Here is a 25,826-nt window from a genome sequence, read left to right on the forward strand (position 1 = left end):
TTACTGTTCAAACGTTTCAAATTTGGGATCATACAGATATTTTTTAAATATTTTAAACTACTGAGTGTTCCTGAGACTTGGAGTAAAAACAGTGAAGAAAAACAGTGCACAACATGGCAAAATTTCTGATGCTGCAGTGCAAATGATAAACTTCTCATTTAAAATTATTGGTAATACTTTACATTAACTTTACTACATTAGTTAACAAGAACAACCCATGAACTGTGACATTAAGGAACTGTAATGTTAAATAAAGTAACAAACAAGGAATAAAACATGACAGGCCATAAAACATGTATACCAGCTGTAAACAGTTGTTCTCTCACTTTCTATTGCTCTCTCAATTTCTATTTCTAGTCTATTTTTCTCACTTTCTATCCCCCCACCCTGTTTTTCTCCTCAATTTGGTCAGCTGCCAATTCCCCCCTGACTGGTAGCTCCCCTATCATATGACCGCTACCAACCAGGGAGCGTGAAGACAAACAGGTGCTTCGCCCAAGCCCTCAAGCCAGTCAACCACATCTTTTTTTTTTTAACGTATGCTCATGCTGCATCACAGACCAGCATAGCACACTTGGCGGAATGTGCCATCTGCACTCTTCTAGCCTAAAAGTGCTATAAGGTTTTTATTTCAAAACTTTATTTCTACTTGTCTACTTGCATGAGCTCTAACTGGGGCAACAATTGTGTTCTTCATTGTAGGTGCTAGTTGATGCTAGTTGATGTTAATGTTTGATCGCACATTAGAACAAACAGTGCCAAAGTTTAGCCTGCACTCTGGTAGAAAGTTTTGTTGAGCAGCTTGAAAACCTTAAGTTGATTCTGAAAAGGAAATGATTCATGATTGAATTGCTGACAAGCTTGTATTATTTCTAAAAACATCAACTTACATAAATCTTTCCCCTTGTTATGCAGAATTAAGGATGTTATGGCCCACAGTGGAGTCTTATATTCTACCGCGGATTCTCTCATTAAATCATTAAAATCAAACATGTCTTGAGCTTTTCTTACTATCGTACAATTTTCAAATTGTGATGGAATATTAAAAAAAGTAACTATTTTAGATTACAGCCCTATACAGTGTTAAGATTACAGCCTTTTACAATGCTGTTTTCACTATAAGTGGCTTGCTAACAAGTTGGAACAATCACAACAAACCAGGAAAACAGTGTATAAAGGGCTATAGACTAAAGGCCTATACATTAAATCTGCTTCAGCACATCTTTCAAGCAGGAAAATCTGTGGAGACAAGAGCACTGGGCAAAACATTACTGAAGTGAGATGGGTGGAAGGGGACCGGACTGTCAGTCATTCCAGATTTATATGCTGATTGGTTCATCTGTCATTTTAGCTTTTGTGTTTAGATGGTAGGCACACTGTACAAATGTTAAGCATTTTTTATCACAATGTTTAAGCGTTGCTACATCAGTAAGACATGCTTGAAAAAAATAGAACATTCATAGAGTTAGCCCATTCTACTTGTTTCCAAATCTAACTAGGTTTCAAACAAAAAGCAGATTCTGGCTTTGGTCATCCTTTGCAGGAGATGAGAGAAAACACGGAGGCTCTATTTTCTCAACAAATCAAACAGATGTGGATATTGAGATATGCAAAGAATTAGCTGTTCCTCCACTAGCAAGCTGTGGCTTTGATACATCACCTACAGTATGAGGGCTCATCTTATTTGTTGTGCTTTGAAAAGGTGGTGCTACCTGTTGGCAAAGTAGCACCACTCTCCCTATATGACCTATACACCATTATGAGCAAGGCCAATAGACTGTAAAGAACATGGCCTACAGACTACAACAAACATGGCCTATAAGCTATAAAGGATATGGCTTACAGACTATAAAGAACAATGGTTATAGACTATAAAGAACACTGCTTATAGACTATAAAGAACAATGCTTATTGACTATAAAGAACAATGCTTATAGACTATAAAGAACAATGCTTATAGACTATAAAGAACAATGCTTATAGACTATAAAGAACAAAGGTTATAGACTATAAAGAACAAAGGTTATAGACTATAAAGAACAATGGTTATAGACTATAAAGAACAATGGTTATAGACTATAAAGAACAATGGTTATAGACTATAAAGAACAATGCTTATAGACTATAAAGAACAAAGGTTATAGACTATAAAGAACAAAGGTTATAGACTATAAAGAACAATGCTTATAGACTATAAAGAACACTGCTTATAGACTATAAAGAACAAAGGTTATAGACTATAAAGAACAAAGGTTATAGACTATAAAGAACAAAGGTTATAGACTATAAAGAACAATGCTTATAGACTATAAAGAACACTGCTTATAGACTATAAAGAACACTGCTTATAGACTATAAAGAACAAAGGTTATAGACTATAATGAACAATGGTTATAGACTATAAAGAACAAAGGTTATAGACTATAAAGAACAAAGGTTATAGACTATAAAGAACAAAGGTTATAGACTATAAAGAACAAAGGTTATAGACTATAAAGAACAATGCTTATAGACTATAAAGAACAAAGGTTATAGACTATAAAGAACAAAGGTTATAGACTATAAAGAACAAAGGTTATAGACTATAAAGAACAATGCTTATAGACTATAAAGAACAATGCTTATAGACTATAAAGAACACTGCTTATAGACTATAAAGAACAATGCTTATAGACTATAAAGAACAAAGGTTATAGACTATAAAGAACAATATAGACTATAGACTATAAAGAACAAAGGTTATAGACTATAAAGAACACTGCTTATAGACTATAAAGAACAATGCTTATAGACTATAAAGAACAATAGAGACTATAAAGAACAATGCTTATAGACTATAAAGAACAATGCTTATAGACTATAAAGAACACTGCTTATAGACTATAAAGAACAAAGGTTATAGACTATAAAGAACACTGCTTATAGACTATAAAGAACACTGCTTATAGACTATAAAGAACAAAGGTTATAGACTATAAAGAACAATGGTTATAGACTATAAAGAACAAAGGTTATAGACTATAAAGAACAATGGTTATAGACTATAAAGAACAAAGGTTATAGACTATAAAGAACAATGGTTATAGACTATAAAGAACAATGGTTATAGACTATAAAGAACACTGCTTATAGACTATAAAGAACACTGCTTATAGACTATAAAGAACACTGCTTATAGACTATAAAGAACACTGCTTATAGACTATAAAGAACAATGGTTATAGACTATAAAGAACACTGCTTATAGACTATAAAGAACACTGCTTATAGACTATAAAAAACACTGCTTATAGACTATAAAGAACAAAGGTTATAGACTATAAAGAACAATGCTTATAGACTATAAAGAACAAAGGTTATAGACTATAAAAACAAAGGTTATAGACTATAAAAACAAAGGTTATAGACTATAAAGAACAATGCTTATAGACTATAAAGAACAATGCTTATAGACTATAAAGAACAATGCTTATAGACTATAAAGAACAATGCTTATAGACTATAATGAACAATGCTTATAGACTATAAAGAACAAAGGTTATAGACTATAAAGAACAATATAGACTATAGACTATAAAGAACAAAGGTTATAGACTATAAAGAACACTGCTTATAGACTATAAAGAACAATGCTTATAGACTATAAAGAACAAAGGTTATAGACTATAAAGAACAATATAGACTATAAAGAACAATGGTTATAGACTATAAAGAACACTGCTTATAGACTATAAAGAACAAAGGTTATAGACTATAAAGAACAAAGGTTATAGACTATAAAGAACAAAGGTTATAGACTATAAAGAACAAAGGTTATAGACTATAAAGAACAATGGTTATAGACTATAAAGAACAATGGTTATAGACTATAAAGAACACTGCTTATAGACTATAAAGAACACTGCTTATAGACTATAAAGAACACTGCTTATAGACTATAAAGAACACTGCTTATAGACTATAAAGAACACTGCTTATAGACTATAAAGAACAAAGGTTATAGACTATAAAGAACACTGCTTATAGACTATAAAGAACAATGCTTATAGACTATAAAGAACACTGCTTATAGACTATAAAGAACAAAGGTTATAGACTATAAAGAACAATGCTTATAGACTATAAAGAACACTGCTTATAGACTATAAAGAACACTGCTTATAGACTATAAAGAACACTGCTTATAGACTATAAAGAACACTGCTTATAGACTATAAAGAACAAAGGTTATAGACTATAAAGAACACTGCTTATAGACTATAAAGAACAATGCTTATAGACTATAAAGAACAATGCTTATAGACTATAAAGAACAAAGGTTATAGACTATAAAAACAAAGGTTATAGACTATAAAAACAAAGGTTATAGACTATAAAGAACAATGCTTATAGACTATAAAGAACAATGCTTATAGACTATAATGAACAATGCTTATAGACTATAAAGAACAAAGGTTATAGACTATAAAGAACAAAGGTTATAGACTATAGACTATAAAGAACAAAGGTTATAGACTATAAAGAACAAAGCTTATAGACTATAATGAACAATGCTTATAGACTATAAAGAACAAAGGTTATAGACTATAAAGAACAATGCTTATAGACTATAAAGAACAATGCTTATAGACTATAAAGAACAATATAGACTATAGACTATAAAGAACAAAGGTTATAGACTATAAAGAACAAAGCTTATAGACTATAATGAACAATGCTTATAGACTATAAAGAACAAAGGTTATAGACTATAAAGAACACTGCTTATAGACTATAAAGAACAAAGGTTATAGACTATAAAGAACAATGGTTATAGACTATAAAGAACAAAGGTTATAGACTATAAAGAACAATGGTTATAGACTATAAAGAACACTGCTTATAGACTATAAAGAACACTGCTTATAGACTATAAAGAACACTGCTTATAGACTATAAAGAACACTGCTTATAGACTATAAAGAACAAAGGTTATAGACTATAAAGAACACTGCTTATAGACTATAAAGAACAAAGGTTATAGACTATAAAAACAAAGGTTATAGACTATAAAAACAAAGGTTATAGACTATAAAGAACACTGCTTATAGACTATAAAGAACAATGCTTATAGACTATAAAGAACACTGCTTATAGACTATAATGAACAATGCTTATAGACTATAATGAACAATGCTTATAGACTATAAAGAACAAAGGTTATAGACTATAAAAAACAATGGTTATAGACTATAAAGAACACTGCTTATAGACTATAAAGAACAATGGTTATAGACTATAAAGAACAACGGTTATAGACTATAATGAACAATGCTTATAGACTATAAAGAACAATGCTTATAGACTATAATGAACAATGGTTATAGACTATAAAGAACAAAGCTTATAGACTATAATGAACAATGCTTATAGACTATAATGAACAATGGTTATAGACTATAAAGAACAAAGCTTATAGACTATAAAGAACAATGCTTATAGACTATTAAGAACAATGGTTATAGACTATAAAGAACAAAGCTTATAGACTATAAAGAACAATGCTTATAGACTATAATGAACAATGGTTATAGACTATAAAGAACAAAGCTTATAGACTATAAAGAACAATGCTTATAGACTATTAAGAACAATGGTTATAGACTATAAAGAACAAAGCTTATAGACTATAATGAACAATGCTTATAGACTATTAAGAACAATGCTTATAGACTATTAAGAACATGGCCTATTGACTATAATGATAACATTAAGTCTAAGGAACATTTCTAAGAAGTAAAATGCATTGTACATGGCTAATTCAAACCTTCATGGATCTAAACCTTCATGTGAGCATCAATTTCTAAAAAGGGTACACAGACTATGCACTAAACCTCTAGAGAAATAATAAAATAAATGCTTTTATATTTTACTCACACGCTAAAGTTTTAGGGTCAGTGAGACCTGAGTACGGAGTTAAATTATTGAACCAGCTGCATTGTTTTCCCACAGCTCCTTTCCTCTAATTGGTACGGTGTCTACAATAATAAAGCCTGAGTGGGTGAGGTACTGTTTATTTTGTATTGGCTGTCCTGTATGTCTGCTGATTCAAACAAGAGCTCTCCATTAATACTCAGCCAAGCCCAGTGCAACAAGACAACTTGTTGATGGACAGCATTTGTTCAGGTGGACCTCACAAGGGACGTCACATTTTTCTTTGGCCCTAAGAGACCTCCCATGAAGGATTGTAAGAAAGAATGCAGAATTAAAATCAGAAATCGAGAGGCAAAAGAAGAAGTGCCTAATTTATCAGCAATGTCATGCGCAAAACATACTCAACAGCTTCATTTATAATCTACATAGCTCTGTACTGCTCAAATAAACAACCAGCCAAGATCTAAAAAGAGATATATTAGGGGTTGTTAGAGGTCACACTGACTAAACAAGTACTGGTAATTTTCACTGGGTCATGGGAGTTTTACTTACTCAAACCTCATCTAAAGGCAAAACAATTAGGGTTAGTCAGAGAAATTATGTGAAAGAACAGTAAATGGATCCTGAAGTTAGGTATACTGTTCTATATATAGCCAATATAGATTATATAGCCAAATGTTTGTGGACACCTGACCAACACACCCATAAAACTAAAACTAAGAAGCCCAAACATGTTCCAGCATGACAATGCCCCTGTGTACAAGGTGAGGTCCATGAAGACATGGTGTGCCAAGGCTGGTGTGGAAGAAGCCGAGTGGCCTGCACAGAGCCCTGACTTCAACCTACTGAACACCTTTGGAATGAACTGGAATGCTGACTGAGCCCCAGGCTTCCTTATCCAACATCAGTGCCTCAACTCTCTACTACTCTTGTGGCTAAATGAGCAATTCCTCACAACCACGTTCCAACATCTAGTGGAAAGACTTTCCAGAAGAGTGGAGGTTATTATAACAGTGGGAACTAAATCTGGAATGGGATGTTCAACAAGCACATATTAGCATTATGGTCAGGTGTCCACATACTTTTGACATACATGCATGAGCTCAGAGATGCCCATGATTGGCTGGTGTCGCTGTGATTGATAGGTGAGAGGGAGCATGCCACCCCTCCCACCCCGAGAGCATGGTCAATTTTGCTCTATTGTTGCGTCACTTGGGAAATCCAAATTTGAGAATAAGAATACATGGAAAAAGTTTATTTTACTGCTTAAAGTTTTGAGAGTAAAGGCCTCAGCATACTTCATGTGCAGACGACGTTTGGCTGGCTTCTCTGAAAAATATGATGTAATTGCAGAGCAGTTAGGCTTCGCTCACCATGACATACACGCTATCTGACATATGCCCAGCCTGGAATTGGAACATTCATACATGACGACCAACGTGTAACTGTAGAGTATGCAATCTTCTAAGTACATGAAGGAAGTTTCGTCTTCACGCAACCCTTACAGACGCTGTCTCCGCATTAAGCATGCTGAGGCCTTAAATGACGTTAGCTTGTGAGTGTTCACTTCACAGAGCAGAGGGAAGCACCGGTATGGTCACCATGTGGCCTCACATATGGAATGAGTTCATTTGTTATCTAGTTCTGTAATCTGAGTCAAACACAATCTGTCTCCAACTCTCTTGATCACATCATCACTTTATCCACACTTAAACTTACACTGTTGACATTTGAAATTTTTATTTAAATAATAACATTCTTATTTGCACGTTTAGCATTAGAGACATACAATCACACAACAAGCTGTTACTTACAGTCTTCCATCTGGCTTAATGAGGAACCCCTGCTTGTCATACACTAAAGAGAAAACAAACAAACAAAAAAAAACCAAATCAGAAGAGTTTACACACCTTAAAGAGGAAAGAGAAAACATAGAACAGGTGCAAAAAGCACTATTTCATATTCAGAGTGCCTGAGGAAAACAAAGCAGGAGGATTATGGGACTTTTTTCCTCAGAAGTGTGGGGAAGAGCGGAAGGCATGACACGTGAATGTTTAGTTAGTGCATAGCAAGACATGCAGCGTCATAAGCCATCAGCGTGCTTCAATATCTCTGCACAACCTCCCACTGAAGCATTCAGCATTCTTATATATAAATAGCTATCAGAGAAAATCTTTTTGTGTCCTGAAAGACTGGAAATTAAGCCAGTTTTGTAAACTCAGAACAAACAAGTACTAATGCAACAGCCGTGCACCAGCAACTTAAATTGAACATAAGAGTTATACATTTCTTCCATAAACAATAAAAGTATGCAATAAATTAAAGCTTAACAGGGATGCAGGTCTTAAAGTCAATGTCAACATGAGCCAGGAAAATATTTCCCAAAAATTTTTTATAGATTAAAGTCCACTTGGTGCCACTGCAGACACACACACACATACACAAAAAATGTTTACAGAAAGTTAGAAGAGGAAAATAACATAAACCTTCTATAATTCATATGTAATCATTACAAAGTGGTTTTATATTAGACCTTCCCACAGTACAAAGACACTATCCTTCTTCTTCTAATATATATAAAAACCAAAGAAAGAGAAAGTAAGAGAAAGAGTGACTGTGTGTTTGGATCAATTAAACCTTTAAGCTGCATATTTCTTTACACAAAACGATGCAGTAATACATGAAATACGTGATAATATTAGTTGATATTTTCTCCAGAAAGTGCGCAATCAGCATATATAATAGGAATAACAACAATTATATTACAAAAATTTATACTTCTTTATATTTTTAAAACCCTAAGGCTTATTATCCAGTAAGTACATGAAAAACAATCCAAAATAAGTGATATTAGAAGTACCAAGGACCAATTACTCCATCATAAGGACATATAATCACAAGTTCGAGCAGTTTGACAGGAGTGAAAAGAAAATGGGGCAGGGGCAAGGGGGTGGTGGTGGTGGTGGTGGTGGTGGTGGGAGGTTTCAGCCATTTAGCCTATGTGCCCTGTGAATTAGCATCATGGCTAAAAACTAAGAACTGCAGCAGGATTTATCTTTTAGTTAAAAGCAGCTCAATCTGTGCAGCGAGTGTCATTCATTCTTACAAAGGCCACTGTGCTTCTGTCAGCAATCCAGTGAATGAGTAACAGTTGTGAAAAGTCAGTAGCTCTGTGGAAAGGAGAAATGAAGCTAGTCCAGTGGCTGGAGGGGGCACTTTGAAAATCCACTCACGGTGAACACAGCCAAGACCTTACACAAAAGGTGACTGAACAGCCTAAATATTTAAAGCTAATCTTCAGTGAAAAAAAGAAAAAAAAAAAAAAAGATATACACAATTTTCCCCTCTACCCCATTTTTAGATTTGGAACTACAAGACTAATGTAGCTCATAACAGACACTGAACACGTCTCTGATCCACTACATGACGGGTAAAGCGTGCACGAAGACCTGTAAACGTCATTTCTGTTCTTTTCAATATGTGGATTTTTCAAAGTGCCCCTTCCAGCCACACAAAGTGCAGGGGTTTTGCAGTGCATGTTTAAATCTAGTGACTTCTGCTGGCATGTTTTGGGCTAGCTTTACATTAATAAATCACTAAAGAATGGTCAGTGGTAGCGTAACTGGGACAGAAGCACTGTAAGCAGCTTTGTAACTGGGAGAGCAGAGTTTGTGTTTCTGGCAGTTTAATGTGTCACAGTGTTGGGGGGTTAGCAGTGTTGGGTGACCAGCAATTAACAACTGTTCAGTAAACATGTATTCTAATCCCAAAAAAGGCTATGTTAATAAAACAATAATATGACTGGGTCCAAAAGTCAGAATTCATAAGAAATGTTTTTAAACTCAGGTTTGTTAAAAAAAAAAATGCCATTACATCACTTTATCAAAATTCCCAAAACAATGGGTTCTTATGTCATGTTAGTCAACAAGAGGCCACAACAGATAACACTGACTATGTTTACATGTACATCAATATTCCGATATTAATCATAATTTGGCAATATTCTAATTAGTGCTGAGTCACGTAAATGCTGCAATCCGATTGCCCGATTCAGATTAAGACAATATTCTGATTTCTACCCCTGGAATATGTCTGTTTTAAATGGAAATTTGATGCATGTAAACACCTTATTCAGAAAATCCACTGAAAGGAGATATATGCGCATGCTCAGTCCACAAGGAATTGTGGGTGCTAACAGATGCTTAGCTTAACAGATGCTTACCCGAGCCTCTCCAATGTTGTTGGGCATTTTTGATGGTGAGAAGTGTTAGAGTCCTAATTAGTGTGAAAAAGTAGTAATAAAACTAATAACTGAGCATACTCCATAACCAACGACAGCATCTTGAATCTCCCGGGAAATAACAGCATGTAGCATGCATAAAAGTGCATGTGTAGATACATACTTACAACAACCATGTATACAGAAATATTCCTATGTCTGTACGCGTATAAACATCATACTCGGAATATGGCTGCAACCCAAATATAGACCTTCAACAGAATCTGATGTGCATGTAAACATAGTCATTGTGTGTTAGGAGTGTCTACTATGTAATATGTGATGCCACAATACGTAATATGTCAAAACAGTTTCTAAAAAAACAAAAAAAAACAAAAAAACAAATCTATAAAAAAAAAAAAAAAAAATTAATTAAATCTATAAAAATGGTGTGTTAATAGGTATTGACATATTGTACTGTGCAACAATCTTAGGACCCCTTTATGACTTCTGCATTCTGCATTGAGTCAGTACAAAATATTTCCATTTCCAAACAACCAAAGAAAACCAAATGAAGGCTTCCTTCAGGGTTCTGCATGCAGCCAAAAAAAAAAAAAAAAAAAAAAAAAGAGTCAGTCAGTCTCCAGACGAACTGCAGCAGATTCTCCAAGTTACTCAGTAAAACTTACCAGCTAATTTCCTAATAAAACTGCACAAACTGTACCTGAGACTTGCTTTTTTTTTAATTAAAAAAAAATCAGTAAGGGGTCTCACACCAAATATCGACTTTCTTTTGTTTATGACTGTTTACTGCTCTTTATATTTTTCATGTAAAAATGTGTAATTTCTTTATTTTTGAAGGCGTATTTGTTTTCTAGCATTTCTTTGCATGTGCCTAAGACTTTTGCACAGTACTGTACATTTAAATCATTTTTAAAATAACGTGATAAAGGTTAACAATTAGGTATTATGTTCTGACATAATACTGGAGTCGGATTTTTGGACCCTGATGTAGACTAAAGACCGAGTCTATTTGAATGATTAGTGAATGTCAATCAGCCTGGTTTGATTATCAAGAGGACTCGCACACTTCCACTCTGTCCTGCTTGACTGGTTCAGTCTGCGCTTTCACTGAAAACATTTAAGATGCATTAAACAGAATATTAGCTGATTCAATTGCTTTGAGAGAATTTGGCTTAATGTTGATAAGTGTAGACAAGTGCTTCAAGTCATTTATACCAGCGACAGCAACGCTGCTATAGAATTCAGCACACCTACTCCAGGTAATCAGTCTCAGTATTTGATAAACTGTTTTAGCTCTGTTGGATTAAATTCTGTATCTCTACCACAAAGAGTGGTGAACACCGAGTTGTTGTGATATTCAACAGATACAGTATTTTTTATCATGCCATTACGTTCCATTCAAAAGGAGGTTGCCTAGCTAGGTAGCCTATATGGGGAGCACCTCTGAGAAGGACAGCTGTCATCTTTAGTTGTTTATTTTGGCTAGCATTGCCTAGACCCAGCCATAATTCCCATAATTCTGTTCAGTGTTTAAAAGCCATGGATAGACATGCTGCTCCATTTCAACATTTATAAATCTAAGGTAAGGTCTTTTGGTTAACACCAAAAGTGTCATTAACACTCATGCGTGTTAGCTAGCTAAAGTAACACAAACTGACAGAAAAAGTATAACTTGCTCATCACTGCATAAGCACACACTATCTAAAAACAGAGATGTGGTCTCTGTGATCTAAACGGAGCGGCTGGCAAGCGAAAGCGTCAAGCGTTAGAAGTGATGCAGAATAACTGAGCTCAGAATGAAATGTTGACGAGGTTTATTTAAGGTTAAAGTGCAGCCCAAAATGAAAGGGAAATCAGAATGTATTTATTTTAGTATAAGATCATATTGCGATAATTATCAAGACATAATAATGCTATATTGTCACGTGTAAGTGGAAGCCATATTGATCCCACACTTCAGAAACGTCAAACCAGGCTAGATAAATGTTAGGCAAAACACAATGTGATGTGCAGTTATGCTAACCCCTCTACCACTGAGACTGCGTTTACCCTAAAGATCTCGAGGAAATCAGTGTACCTATACGTGATGCTATTACCCGTCCCACGGAGGATGAGCGGTCCACGTCCACCTCTGAAACACATAAATGCATGTTAAGTCCAATCCCAGCGGCAGACGTGCAGTGAGACCTGGGCTTTGAGCAGGAGGAAGTGATGTTAGTGACTCTTTACACACACTGCCATTAACATTCCCAGGTGGAGGCCGCTGATGATCCCCTGCTGAGCTGCTCCATCCTAATGTCATGGAGCAGCTGAAACAATTCTGTGCATTACTTACAGATACTTACACATCTCCCAATACTTCATCAATGCCTTTGCTATGATTAGTGCAAACTTGAGAAAATAAAGAACCTTGAAATGTTCTGCTTGGAAAAGGAGCCCAGGAAGTGTCTCTAGTGTCTTAGAGGGTTTTTTTAACATATAATTTCTTGGGAAGTCAGTAATTCTGAAACCCGTGTTTGCATTAATTACGGAAACATTTTATGTTAAAAATATTTTTTAAAAAAACTATACAACATTCCCACATGTTTAAGCTCATAGACACTGCTCTGTGCATGTGTTAATCATTTTAATATTTATGATTGCTCACTTTCACAGAGGGTGCCAATATTCCTGGAGTTGACTGCAAATAGCACAGTTTTTTTAAATGTAGTTTTTTTTATTGCCTTGATGGCAAACCTAGATACACACTGTGTAGCATAGAAATGTCTTTGACAATCGTGATATGGTATTTTTGTCATATCGTCCACCCCTGGTAAGTAATAGGTTAAAAAACCTTTTAGAAGCCCATTAAACATTAATCAAAGTGTAGTTTCACCCCACACCATGCAGGATTTCTGAAAGTGAGCAGTAGAGCAGTGGTTAAGCTTCAGAAGGTTGATAACCAGCTAATAGGGGGGAGGAAAAAAAGAAAGCAGGCCTTTAGACCCATGCCAAAACATGTGACTAGAACTAATTTGTTCAGTGAAAAACTATATTGGTGACTAATTAGAACACATTTCACTTTATAATGAACACTAAATCTTAATCAAAATACAATATTTTCATGGCAAGACAATTGTCTACATTGGACCAACGGAAGACGGAGTGTTTGCTTTTCATAGCGGCGGCCGATTTCTTGACTTAATGAGCTCATGAGCACTGATGTATCACTCATGTTCTACCTGCTAACCCACACATACTTTCATAACAGCTCTGTGAAGAAGGCTGTATAGGACTGCTTTCCGTTGTGTGCCTTAGTAACGAGCTTCACAATAGAATTAAATAATCTCTACAAAATCCTCACTTCTCAGTAACCTACAGTGACTATAAAACTGTCAAGACCTTATGATGATTATGACAAAGCAACCAGGAATACACACAGATAGTTAGATTCTGGCTAATCTTTCAACGAAAAGATGCAAACTCTCCAAGCAAGGCCGGGAAAAAAAAAAAACGCTGAACAAAAACCAAAGGGCCAAATGAAAGCGTGATTCAGTGAAGGTAATGATGTTTTGACCTGATCAGAGAGTCCAGAGATTCTCCGCAACAACTTTTTAGGTCTGGCTTTTGGAAAGCTGCCGGTGAGGGGCTGCTTTTTAGACAGCTGGCTCTAAGAGACCTGGCCTAAGAAGCTTGAGACCAGACCTGGCTTTCAGTGGCAGAGCTTCAGCACTGCCTGGCTTTTGGCAATCAGATTTTGGAGAAACCCAGCTCTGAGATGCCCAGCTTAGAGGCCCAGTTTATGGGGTCTGGCATTTTTGTGGCCTCAAATTAAAGATCCAACTTTCTTTCTCATTTTAGAGGACTGTCTTTCTGTTGTTATTTTAATGTTATTTGAATGGTGATCATTTAAATAAATTGCACAAGCTATCTTGGTGATGGTGCCCAAATCCCTGACATCACTAGGTTTTTGGTTCCAGACTAATTTTTTCAACTGAGGACCATCACCAGCTTTTTGTTGGTGGTAGAGGGTATTTAAGAGACTCCGAGAGGCCACACTACAGTCTTAGCTTTGAGAGGTCCAACCTTTGGAAGCTTAAAAGGCCAGGCCAGGCTTTCCTTTGGAGGTCTGTCTGGATCTTTCTTGGTGGCCAGGTACTAAAGGTCTTACATGTACATTCAGGGCATTTAGCAGATGCTCTTATCCAGAGCAACTTACAGTATTCTCAAATATACAACTGCGCAGTTGAGGGTTAAGGGCCTTGCTCAAGGGCCCAGCAGTGGCAGCTTGGTCTTTACATCTGATCACTGGAAGGGGGATAACGGAAGCACAGGATCCTGTTAAGGATGACTTTTATAGGTGCTTTATAAAACATAGTAGCTCAAATGCTGTCGATCATACAACGACAAGGAATATTTAAAAAATTCTGTTGCTGTGTCACGTTCATAAAAGGGTGCAAATCTGAGAAAAGTACATTTCAAATTGGTTATAATAAGCTGCAGAAGGCTATGAGTGAGCTTCCTAACAAGTCTGAACTGAAAAGCAAATATGGTGAGGTTCTGAGACCATCAGTTAAGTTATCTTACCATGAATTCCTCACAATGCTCCAGCCCTAGCACGGATGATTTCTCTTCCATCTCCCAAATAACTTCAAGATCAGGACAGGGGTTAACACACAGCAATCTGTGAGCATTTTGTGCTCCGTTTTCATATTGACGGGAAGCTGGCAGCAGTTTCAATGCCCAGAGGCTGTGAATGCCACAACACAATGCCAACAAACATTACAGTTCTAATTGCAGGCCAATGCTGATCGATGAGCCTCAGTTACAGGAATCACTTCCAGCTTTACCGAAAGCACCTTTTAGAAGAGTTTGTTTTTAAATAGAGCAGAAGAAATTGACTGATCGAGTTACGCAACAGATTTCAAACAATGCGAATTAAATGATTCTTAAAGCCAAACATTAAAAAGAAAGGTACAACATCAGTGGCCAGATGAGTTAAAATTACATTTGAGTCCATGGCACCTTTAGGTTACTCAAGGAAACCGCAGGTAGAGAGACTTTGATATGTCTGTTAGGAGAACCTAAAACCTGCAGAAATACCCTCAGCTCTCCAGTACTCATATGGCAGTTGCTCACATTACATTATTATTGTATTAAGATTGCTGACTGCTTTATGTGTGTTTATCTCTCTTCTGTATTATCACTTACCCCGACATTCAGGAATCACTTCCAAGTTTACCGACAGCACCATCTAGAAGTGTTTGTTTTTAAATAGAGCAGAGGAAGCATTTCCTTCTGTAGAGTGATTGATTTATGCTGTAGAGGCTCATGCTTTAGAGGCCTTCTGTGCTTCCTACAATTATTTTGCACTTGTTGCTGGCCATTCTGCGGCATTCACAGTGATCTCGTTCCAAGCAAGTGATCAGAAGACTGAGTTCACAACCCAGTACTGCCAGACAGCGCTGCCTGGCCCCTGTGCAAGACCCTTAACCCTCAACTGCACAGCTGTGCACTGTGTTCTGTATCCTGTTACAATTTTAAGTTGCTTTAAATAAACGCTTCTGACAAACAAATTAATGAAATATAATGCAAATGCATCTCATTTTCAGCACTTCTCACAGCTCTGTACTTGGACTGGATTCTACCTCATTGAGAATAGCTTTGGATAAATAAATCTGTCCACATTAATGAGTTTATTTTGCAGCTGCGTATGATTAAGGATCAGTTCAGCCAAAATAAATCCAATTTCCCCTAATCGGACATGTATGAGTTTTTGATCTGCCAAGTAATATCATTTGTGCATAAATATGTTTTCATAAAATATCTGGATAAATCGGTAGCAAAAGTAAACACAGTGGTTACTGATGAACGAATAAATGTTTCTATTATATTTTTAAACAAACAAATAAATGAATAAACTCATAAATAATGAGTACAAATATAACACTAATATAACAAACAGAGGTTTACTAAGATACTAAGAGACCCTGCCAACAACCTACATGCCTGCCAGGTGGCCTATTATGTAAAACACTTTAAGGAAGAAATGCATGCAAGATTTCTTTCAACAAAAAAGTATAAAATTTCCACAAATTCTTGTAATATTGGAACGCAATGAATATAGCAGTTTTAATACAAATACTGTTGCAGTATTGCATTAGGAAGTCTCTAATAATTTCCAACATGACTTTCAGTGTTTGTACAAAGTGATTTTTGGCACTGTGTAAGCCTTTCAGACATACTGTCCATTTTTTGTGTTGTCGCTTTACTGAATTGCGTGATGGCCATAACTCTAGACGCAAAGGTCAAAAGAGAATCAGTCTGGTTTTCTAAGAAAGGCTTCGGTGATGGTGTCTGAGCTCCCTCCTCTGGTCAGCACCAGTAAACCTTTCCTATACGACTTTTCCAATTCCCAAATTTGTGAACATTTTAAAAATGACTAAAGAGGTACAGCTTGCTGGTGTCACAACAGCTCTATCAGGTGTCACTCACATAGTGTACAGTTTAACTCAAGCTGAAACAGTAACCTACAGGAACACCTTAAAGGCAATCAAATAGACAAAATACTTTAATCTTCCCATTTTACTTGCTCCAGAGTGCTGTAGGTGTCTGTCTCTTGCAGTTTTTTAGGAAAAGTTCATGCCACCCACTGCTTTTACTGCTGTGACTGCACAACCCATATTACAGAATTTTCAGACTACAAACAAAACCTCTGACAAATGATTAACAGCATGAGAAATCAAGCTTTAGCAAGTTATCACAGTAACAGTAAGTTTCCAAGTGTGAAACGGAGTGAAACTGATACTTTTAGTTTGTTTGCTATTTGGTTTAGTTTCACACTGCACATAATTAAACAGACCAGAAAACAACCGACAAGCATTTATGTCAGAAAACGTATCTGTTAAACTCATTCATTCACTGGTCAAAAATCTAGTAAATATTTGTAAACAAACCTTCGCCAAGTGCTCACAGAAACCAGGAAAACACAAAGCTGGCACTGAATTACTGACTAGATAATTACATAAATAACTACTATAAACTATTTTGTGTATTGCATCCACCTTTTATTTTCTCCTTTTGTCAGTTTAAATATCCAGAACACATTACAGTTTCACAGTGCTATAGCTCTGTTCTTTGCATCAGTTTGCATCTTGCAGCTCAGTTTATCAGCTTGTATCTACTGGAAAACATGCTTCTTGCAACCCAAAATGCACAGAATGTATACTTCGCCTTCTGCAGTTGGGTCAAATTGCATTTCTCATTGGAATTAATCCAAGCTGAAGGTCACCAAGAACCAGGGTTCTAGTCAAATTGACTTAACACTGCATATGTGAAAGCCTGGCTGATATCAGTCAGTTTCAGTTCTGCAAAAACATAGTCCCACTGGGTGGAAACGATACTAATGAACTGCACAAGCGCTCAGTCAGTGGACAGTACGGTAAGTACAGACAGTACAGACAGTGTAAAATGTGGCTAAATAATCTTATATATATGATTTATTAATCCAAAACGTATATGTGTATGTTTATATATATATATATATATATATATATATATATATATATATATATATATATATATATATATATAAAATGTACACATACATACATACACACTCACCCACCCACACCCACCATCAGCCATAACATTAAAACTATCTGCCTAATATTGTGTAGGTTCCTCTTGCGCCACCAAAACAGCTCTGACCTGTCGAGGCATGGACTCCACAAGACCTCTGAAGGTGTGCTGTGACTTCTGAAGGTAATGGTCATAGCCCGTCTGGTCTGATCCCACAGAAGAGCTACTGTAGCACAAACTGCTGGAAAAGTTAATGCTGGCTATGATAGAAAGGTGTCAGAACACACAGTGGATCACTGCGTATGGGGCCGCATAGCCGCAGACCAGTCAGAGTGCCAGTGCTGATCCTGTCCACCGCTGAAAGCACGTACAATGGGCACGTGAGCATCAGAGCTGGACCACAGAGCAATGGAAGAAGGTGGCCTGATCTGATGAATCACGTTTTCTTTTACATCATGTGGAAGGCCGGGTGCATGTGTGTCGCTTACCTGGGGATGAGATGGCACCAGGATGCACTATGGGAAGAAGGCAAGCTGGAAGACGCAGTGTGATGCTCTGGGCAATGTTCTGCTGGGAAACTTTGGGTCCTGGCATTCATGTGGATGCTACTTTGACACGTACCACCTGCGGAAACTCTGTTACAGACCAAGTACACCCCTTCAACAGTATTCTGTAATGGCAGTGGCCTCTTTCAGCAAAATAATGCGCCCTGACAAACTGCAAAAATTGTTCAGGAATGGTTTGAGGAACATGACAAAGAGTTCAAGGTGTTGATTTGGCCTTCAATTTCCACAGATCTCAATCCAATTAAGAATCTGTGGGATGTGCTGGACAAACAATTCAGATCCATGAAGGCAACACCTCACAACGTACAGGACTTAAAGGATCTGCTGCTAATGTCTTGTTGCCAGATACCACAGCACACATTCAGAGGTCTTGTGGAGTCCATGCCTTGATGGTTCAGAGCTGTTCTGGCGGCGCAAGCGAAACCTACACAATATTAGGAGCTGTTTTGGCTGTACACGCTATAATTCATTTCTCACAGTAATAATAACAATAACAGATAAATAAATAAAATCTTCAGTGTTTTCTTTTCTAAAAGTAATTTAATAGCAGCTTAACACAGAATGAGAAAAAAAAAAACATTGAAATCAAAAAACACAACTGTTCCTATACACACCATCTTCTCAATGCATCCACTTCACCTGATCCTGCATATGTGGACCGACATTACTGATTTGCTTTCGGGCTAGTTTTAATAGTCTGGCGACTGCCAAACATGAAAGCACTTATACAGTCTTTTTTATGTTGTATTATAAAAGGGATAGTTTCAGTTGTAAAATCTGACTGTGAAATCCTCAAAATAGACACCTGCTTCTGCCTCACAATAAATGAGTAATGTACCAGGTTTTAAACCAATAAAACTTTTACATTCAACCATTGTTCTGGACATGAAACGCCCTAACATTTGCGTCCTAATTTGGTTGCTTAGGAACCAAAGCTAATTGTTAACAGACTACATTGTGTGGTGGAATAATTGCTTATAGTGAATATAATTAATAACAAATTAAATTATTTATTAAGCGCTGAATTTCATTATACTGTATTTGTCATGATTTTATAAAAACTATAAGTCACTTGAGTGTGTTGCACCCATGCGCCGTGCCCAAGAACACCCTTACAAGTTACTGTAACTCACGCCCTCTCATGCTTTTAGTCCTGTGTTCATACTTTCTATCGTTTTTTTTTTTTTGCATTAAGAAAGACTTGCGTCCTGTAAATGTAGTGTCTATAAGAGTTCGCACTTTTATAACTACTTACTATGTGAAGAAAATGGTCACTACTACACAATCACAGTGAGAGTGATAAGTGAGTTGTTGCTGTGTAAAACAGCACCACACACAAGAACACAGATTTCCTATTGAACATGCAGTGTAGAATATTGGTCAATCAGCTAATACACTGAATGGGTGATAATATATAGAACGAAATACAAAAAGAAAGAAAAGAGAAACGGAGAGATGTACTAACGTGATCTGTGGCTCCAGGGGCGGAGGTGCAGTCTCCCAGACGAATAGTACAGGAAGCCGAGCACCAGCATGGGACAGAGCACCAGCATCACATTCCTCGTGGGCTTCATCGCACTCATCTCTCAGTTGCCATCTTCAGACGATCATCTGACAGTGGAAGACACACCCACATACACACGCCCACAAACACACACACAGACGATATATCCGTATCACCAAGACATTGCTAACTACATTGTAACTCATTGCTTTCAGGTTTCAACCTGAACACAGTGCACTACGAAATACACTGCAGAAACAGCAGTGAGATAGGAAGACCTGCACGCGTGCACACACACACACACACACACACACAGATGCTTCCTTTCCTTGTGTGTGTTTGTATGTTGTAGGTGTTTCTGTAAAGAAGTAGCCAACGCTACTTTTCTTCTCAACATGAAGTAGCAACCACACCGTCAAAGTGCTATTTTTAGAGGTATGTAAAAAGAAAAAAAATCCCATCAGACATTGCTGTGGCTGAAATCTGGCAAACTGCAAACAACAAGAAAAATCTGGCTTAGGATCAAATTAAAGATACAAATTAAAAATATATTTCAGCAAAACACAATGGAAGTGTTGGAACAAAATAAAAGTAAAAAAAAACTTGCCATGGCAGCCAAATTTATTTATTTATTTGTTTTTTTTATTTTACTTATTACTTATAAAATTAAATGGAATTTCAATCAAAATATAGCAGTTGCTTTTAGACAATCAATGTGTTGATGTCTCTCAGTGGAACTGTAGATTTTAAAATGCTAGAACTTTGCTTCTGGTTGAGACCGTACAAAAGAGAAACATATTTCAGAAAAAAAAAATGTAGTTTTCAACTTTATATATTAGAAAATTTAAGAATTTCCCCAGGTGAAAGTTTTCCCAGGTCACCACAAATTATTTAAATATTTTAACTATCCAGTGCACAGCTAAGTGCTTCAGAGTTTGTATATAATGCATGTGTGGATATATGCATGTCAAACAATCTGTGTGCATTTTTACATGGCTATATACCCATATATACCTCTACAGGTAAATCCAACTTAAAGAAATAAAAGCTATCAATATCTAACCTTGACTGCGGATATGTTTCTGCATTCACCCTAGGCTTGTGAAATACAATGATTTTGTCAGGTGTACATGATGTTTCCCTACAGGGGCCCTGGGGAACTAGTGGTTATGTCATGGTGCGCTCATCGCTGCGGCCTGGGTTCAGTTCTCGGCCAAGGAACCACCCAACCAAGCAACCAAGCAACTTTCAGTTTTTATCACGGCAAGTGGAAAATGTTTCATTGGGTTCATTAATGTGAAATACAATCGACACATGTATGTTTGTATAAATATAAGTACACACTATATGGCCAAAAGTATGTGGACACCTGACTTAGCTAACATTAGACAAGTACATATTTAACATCAGTTAACCATATTTGTTAGGATGGTCACAAAAACTTTTCAGCAGAAAATGGTCAAAAACTGCACAAAAAAGACAAAAAATTTTATCTGAAAAGATTAAATAAGGCCACAAGTGTCAAATCTAACTATTTACAAATAATGTTAATAGTGATGATGATTAGAAAGTGATTTAATACAGTTTTTTCCCCTGCTGTCCTGTGCCTGCACACCTGATAATATTATTACACCCTCTAACCTGAAATGGTGGAAACAATTCACAGTCTTTTTTAGGCTATTGATTCTGGACATTTAAATAGTTTATCACGATTCTTTTAAACTGTAAATTGCAAGCAGGGGAAAAAAATCAATATGGCACAAGCCTAATTCTAATTCCTAAATACATCACTATAAAACATTTATTTTCACTAGAACAGAACAAACTATTCACTAATGCAAATTGAAATAATGAAGGAAAAGTGATATCGTTTAAGGTTTCAGAGGAGCCTTATTCCAACTTTGGTCGAGTTTGCTCTTACTGAGCCCCGACATGCAACTTCATCTTGTGGGATATTTATAGAAAGGTCATGTTTAGTGTCAGACACTGCTGAAAGGAGGTCAGAACCTTTATGACAGGAAAAGTGGCAGCCACTTGTCTATACGATGTTTCATCCTATTACATAACACCAAAATATCTTTCCTCACTCTATTTTCTCCTAAAGGCAGCTTTAACCTCCTACTACACCCAGTGAGGCTGTGTAAAGGTGAAATTTACCCTAAAGACTGAAGTATTGCTGAGTTTAGCCAAAGTAGCCAATTATCTAATGATTTTATACACACACATTTTATATACTGTATATATATATACACACACACACACACAGTATTCCAGCAGAAATTTGCATACACGCCTGCTGGCTTAGGACGTGCACAGTAATTTCTGCATTTTTTGCTGGTTTCAGCCACTGCTACAGTTTGCCACCTGTATTTCAGTTTGTGTGTTGCTGAGCAGATTGCCATGCTTTCTGAGCACAGCTTCATCACTTACTATTATAAATAAACTGAAATGGGATGGTTCTATCCAGTGTGGGTTGACAGTATTTAGAACAGTAGCCTATATTTCAGCTGAACGTTTTTAAGTACGAATGCTACTACAACGTTCAGATATTATGGTAATGTAGAAACTTATTGATGTCTATATAATAAGTCCAAAGAATTACAGAAAGCCTGAAAAAGAAACGGTGAAAAATTATTTTACTCATTTGGCTAACAAAATATTACTGCTCAAATGAATCAGTCATCTCACCACCGAGTAGTTTTCCTCGTTACATTTGAAGGTCAACAACAAAAAAGTAAAGAAATAAAAGAAGGCCAGTTTATACACATTTATAATTCATCTTCTCAAAAATATGTACATTAAATACATACAGATTTTTTTTTTTTTAATTTAACCCCCTACTGCACATATTATTAAAGACTCATTAATCAGTTTTAACACTTCAAATGACAAAAATAAATATTTTATAAAATGTTTATGTTATTTTAGGGGATACATTGGGGTATGTACACTGTACAACTACAGAAACAGGTCTATTAAACATTTAACTATTTTTGTCAGTGCTGAAGCAGAGGTACACGTTTCATTTGGAGTATTTCACTCGTCACAACCGAGATTTCAGCATGTTTTCTTTGTTAAATAGAAGTTTCTAATTTCCAATTGCTTACTTTCTTTCAAAAATAATCCCTCTGTCACTGACATATGACATTTAATTTGAGGTTGGAATTTAGATGTCATCTGAACATTCCTAAAAGTACATATCCATCTCCTGTGCCTGTGTGTCTGCCAAAACTGACTCTCCCTCACTTCCTGCTTTATTGATCCACTCCTCATTATGGTCCAACTCAGGGGTATTTAAGTCAGGTGGGTATTTAACTCAGGGGGGTATTGAACTCAGGGTAGGGGAGGGAGTATTTAACTCAGGGTTTTTTTTAAACCTCGGTGGAAAATATAACTCAGAGGGTATGTAACTCGGAGTTGGTGTTAAGCAACTATCACAACTGAACGGTGAAAACTGGTACATTTTACTATTTTACCATGAATGATTAGCTTACAGCTATAAATAAGAAACATTACACCATCAAAAAAGATTACGCTTTGTTTTCTAGTTGCGCTTCCACTTTTTTTTTCTCTTAGTGTTATGAACTCTTAACAGCTGAGACATCTATTTTAAATAGGGTGGGAGAAAAACACACTTCTCTATCCAATTTTCATTTAACATTCTGATTTCATCATCAACTTTTTACAACAAGCTATGCAGTCACTCCAGTAATCCAATCAGAGAGGGAAAATAAAATAAAAAACCATTAAAACTCTTCCTTTTCTGATCTGTATCTAACCCTGTAGCTACTGTCAGGTCTAATGAGTTTCCTTCAGCTACACAATTTTAATAAATGCTCTGCTGCAGTATTTTTTCAAGTACTTGGCTCAATCTGCTGAAATAGTTTGCTGGATCTGTCAGTTGATGGCTCTTGATCTAACACCTCGCTATTATTACCATCCTCTTTATACCCTGGCCATGCAACATTTCCACATCAACGTCCTGATCGCTGAACATGTAAACAAACAGCACAAAAAGCTGAACTAAAAGTGGAAATGTTTACTTCTCCTTCAGGGAAGTGGTGGCTCAGTGCTCACGCCTACTGATCAGAACCTTAACTCCTCTATACTGTCAGTCTCTTTGGATAAAAGTGTTCAGTCACATGAGCTAAAACTAGTCAGATCACCTTTATGCAAAATGAAGTGCTTTTCTTTAAATGCTTTAAATAACAATAAAAAACAACCCCAGATAAATGGTATAATGGCAGAGATGTGTGTGTGGATGAAGGGGTTGATAAGTAATGTTGGATCTGGAAATAAAGGTTCATTTATTAAGATTATTAAACTCCAAAAGGTGGGGAGGAAATGTGTTTTTGTCACTACACTATGTATATATATGTATGTATATATAATCCATATATATGTATAATGCAGGAAATATGCATACATTTATATATATATATATATATATATATATATATATATATATATATATATATATATATATATGTGTGTGTGTGTGTATATAAATACACATATATAAATGTATGCATATTTGTATATATATATATATATATATATATATATATATATATATATATATATATATATATATATATATTTGTATATATATGCACATATATATATATATATGTGTGTGTGTGTGTGTGTGTATAAAATGCAGAATTGAAGACACCTATTAGCTAGGTGAAATAACTCCTGAAGTACCTGACACACAATTCATAAAGTATGTTAAAGCTATCAGTAGAAACTCAGTAGCTAACCTAAACCATGTTATAAATATTAATCTGCACACTGAACAGGTTCGTCTGGTACACAATCCGCCATCACAGAGCTGACAGTTATGTTTATATAAATGCTGTATGTGACAGGAATAAACACACTGCACTTTCATGTGGCTAATGTTTAGCTACCGTTGCTGCCCCACAGAAAAAAAAAAAACCTGGGGCTGAACACCAAACGACGCCGTCCTCTCTATCTAAGTGCACTAGACAGCGTAGAAAAGAAAGCCTTCTACGCAATATACAGCCAACGGACAGCTATTCGGTATTTAACCCGTTTAACCGTCCTGCTGTAAGTGTAGAGCCACAGACAGCCGTTACAAACCGCTCTGCGTTTCCAGTCAACTTAAAAGCGTTTGTTCATTTAATTCGTTTGTTCATTTGTTAACCCCCCTTCAGACAAAGTGAAACTGTTAATAACCGACACAAACATGGGAAGTTAAACAAATGTTAGCAAGGGTTTATCGTTTACCTTGCACCATTTTCCTCAGGAAAAAAAAAAAAACAGAGGAAATTTTCAGAAACGCACCCAGGAGATGAAAGCCCCGTGAATCACACACACACATCTTGCTCTTTAACGCTCACAGTTCCTGTGAAAAAGCCGTCAACTCCATTTTACACCGTATTCTCAGTCTTCATACGCACAAGCCAGACCACGTCCTAACAACAATAACCCCCTGTCCCAATCCGGTACCCCACTAAGCAGTAGTGGGCATGCGTTAAATCAGTGCGCATGCGCAGTGAATATCGCGGTCGGGGTCGTGAAGCGGCTATGTGAGGTTTACTGCGCGAAAGGTTAAGGGTTCATGCTTCCTTTTTTTTTTTTTTTTTTTTTTTTTTATAAAGTAAGCTGAGGTATCTGTCACATTTCACATAGCCAGCTGATGCTTTAAACAGCAGCTGGACAAAATAAAATTTTGAATTATGAGTATTCAAATATAAGTACACACTATATGGCCAAAAATATGTGTACACCTGACCATCACACCCATATGTGGCTCTTTCCCATACTGTTGCCACAAAGCAGAAAGCACACAATTGTCCAGAATGTCTTTGTATGCTGTAGCATTACAGTTTCCCTTCACTGGACCTTAGAGACCCAAACCTGCTCCAACATGACAATGCCCCTGTGCACAAAGTGGAACGCCTTTGCTTATCAGGCCACACTGGATTCCCACAAGGACATTGACGTTTACACCAGTTCTGCTCTGAATCACATTAACAAGTGTGTTGACACAGTAACCACCCATAAAATAATT

General features: G+C 36.3%; 1 protein-coding gene across 4 annotated transcripts in view; it reads right to left on the reverse strand.

Moving 5' to 3' along the window:
* Positions 1-25,312, reverse strand: part of st3gal3a (ST3 beta-galactoside alpha-2,3-sialyltransferase 3a) — a 52,720-nt gene extending 27,408 nt beyond the window's left edge. Inside the window, exons 1-4 of one of the 4 annotated variants that reach the window (XM_053232039.1) lie at positions 25,040-25,298; positions 19,748-19,893; positions 12,234-12,287; positions 7,728-7,770 (exon numbers count right to left, since the gene is read on the reverse strand). In XM_053232039.1, coding sequence (XP_053088014.1) covers positions 7,728-7,770; positions 12,234-12,287; positions 19,748-19,865 — 215 coding nt within the window. In that variant the 5' untranslated portion in view covers positions 19,866-19,893; positions 25,040-25,298. Of the gene's footprint in view, positions 1-7,727; positions 7,771-12,233; positions 12,288-19,747; positions 19,894-25,039 lie in introns of all 4 variants that reach the window. The other 3 variants (XM_034312439.2, XM_053232040.1, XM_034312444.2) reach the window with 3 other exon arrangements.
* Positions 25,313-25,826: the final 514 nt, after the last annotated feature.

This window comes from Pangasianodon hypophthalmus, chromosome 2, assembly GCF_027358585.1.
Source record: "Pangasianodon hypophthalmus isolate fPanHyp1 chromosome 2, fPanHyp1.pri, whole genome shotgun sequence".
Taxonomy (NCBI): Eukaryota; Metazoa; Chordata; class Actinopteri; order Siluriformes; family Pangasiidae; genus Pangasianodon; species Pangasianodon hypophthalmus.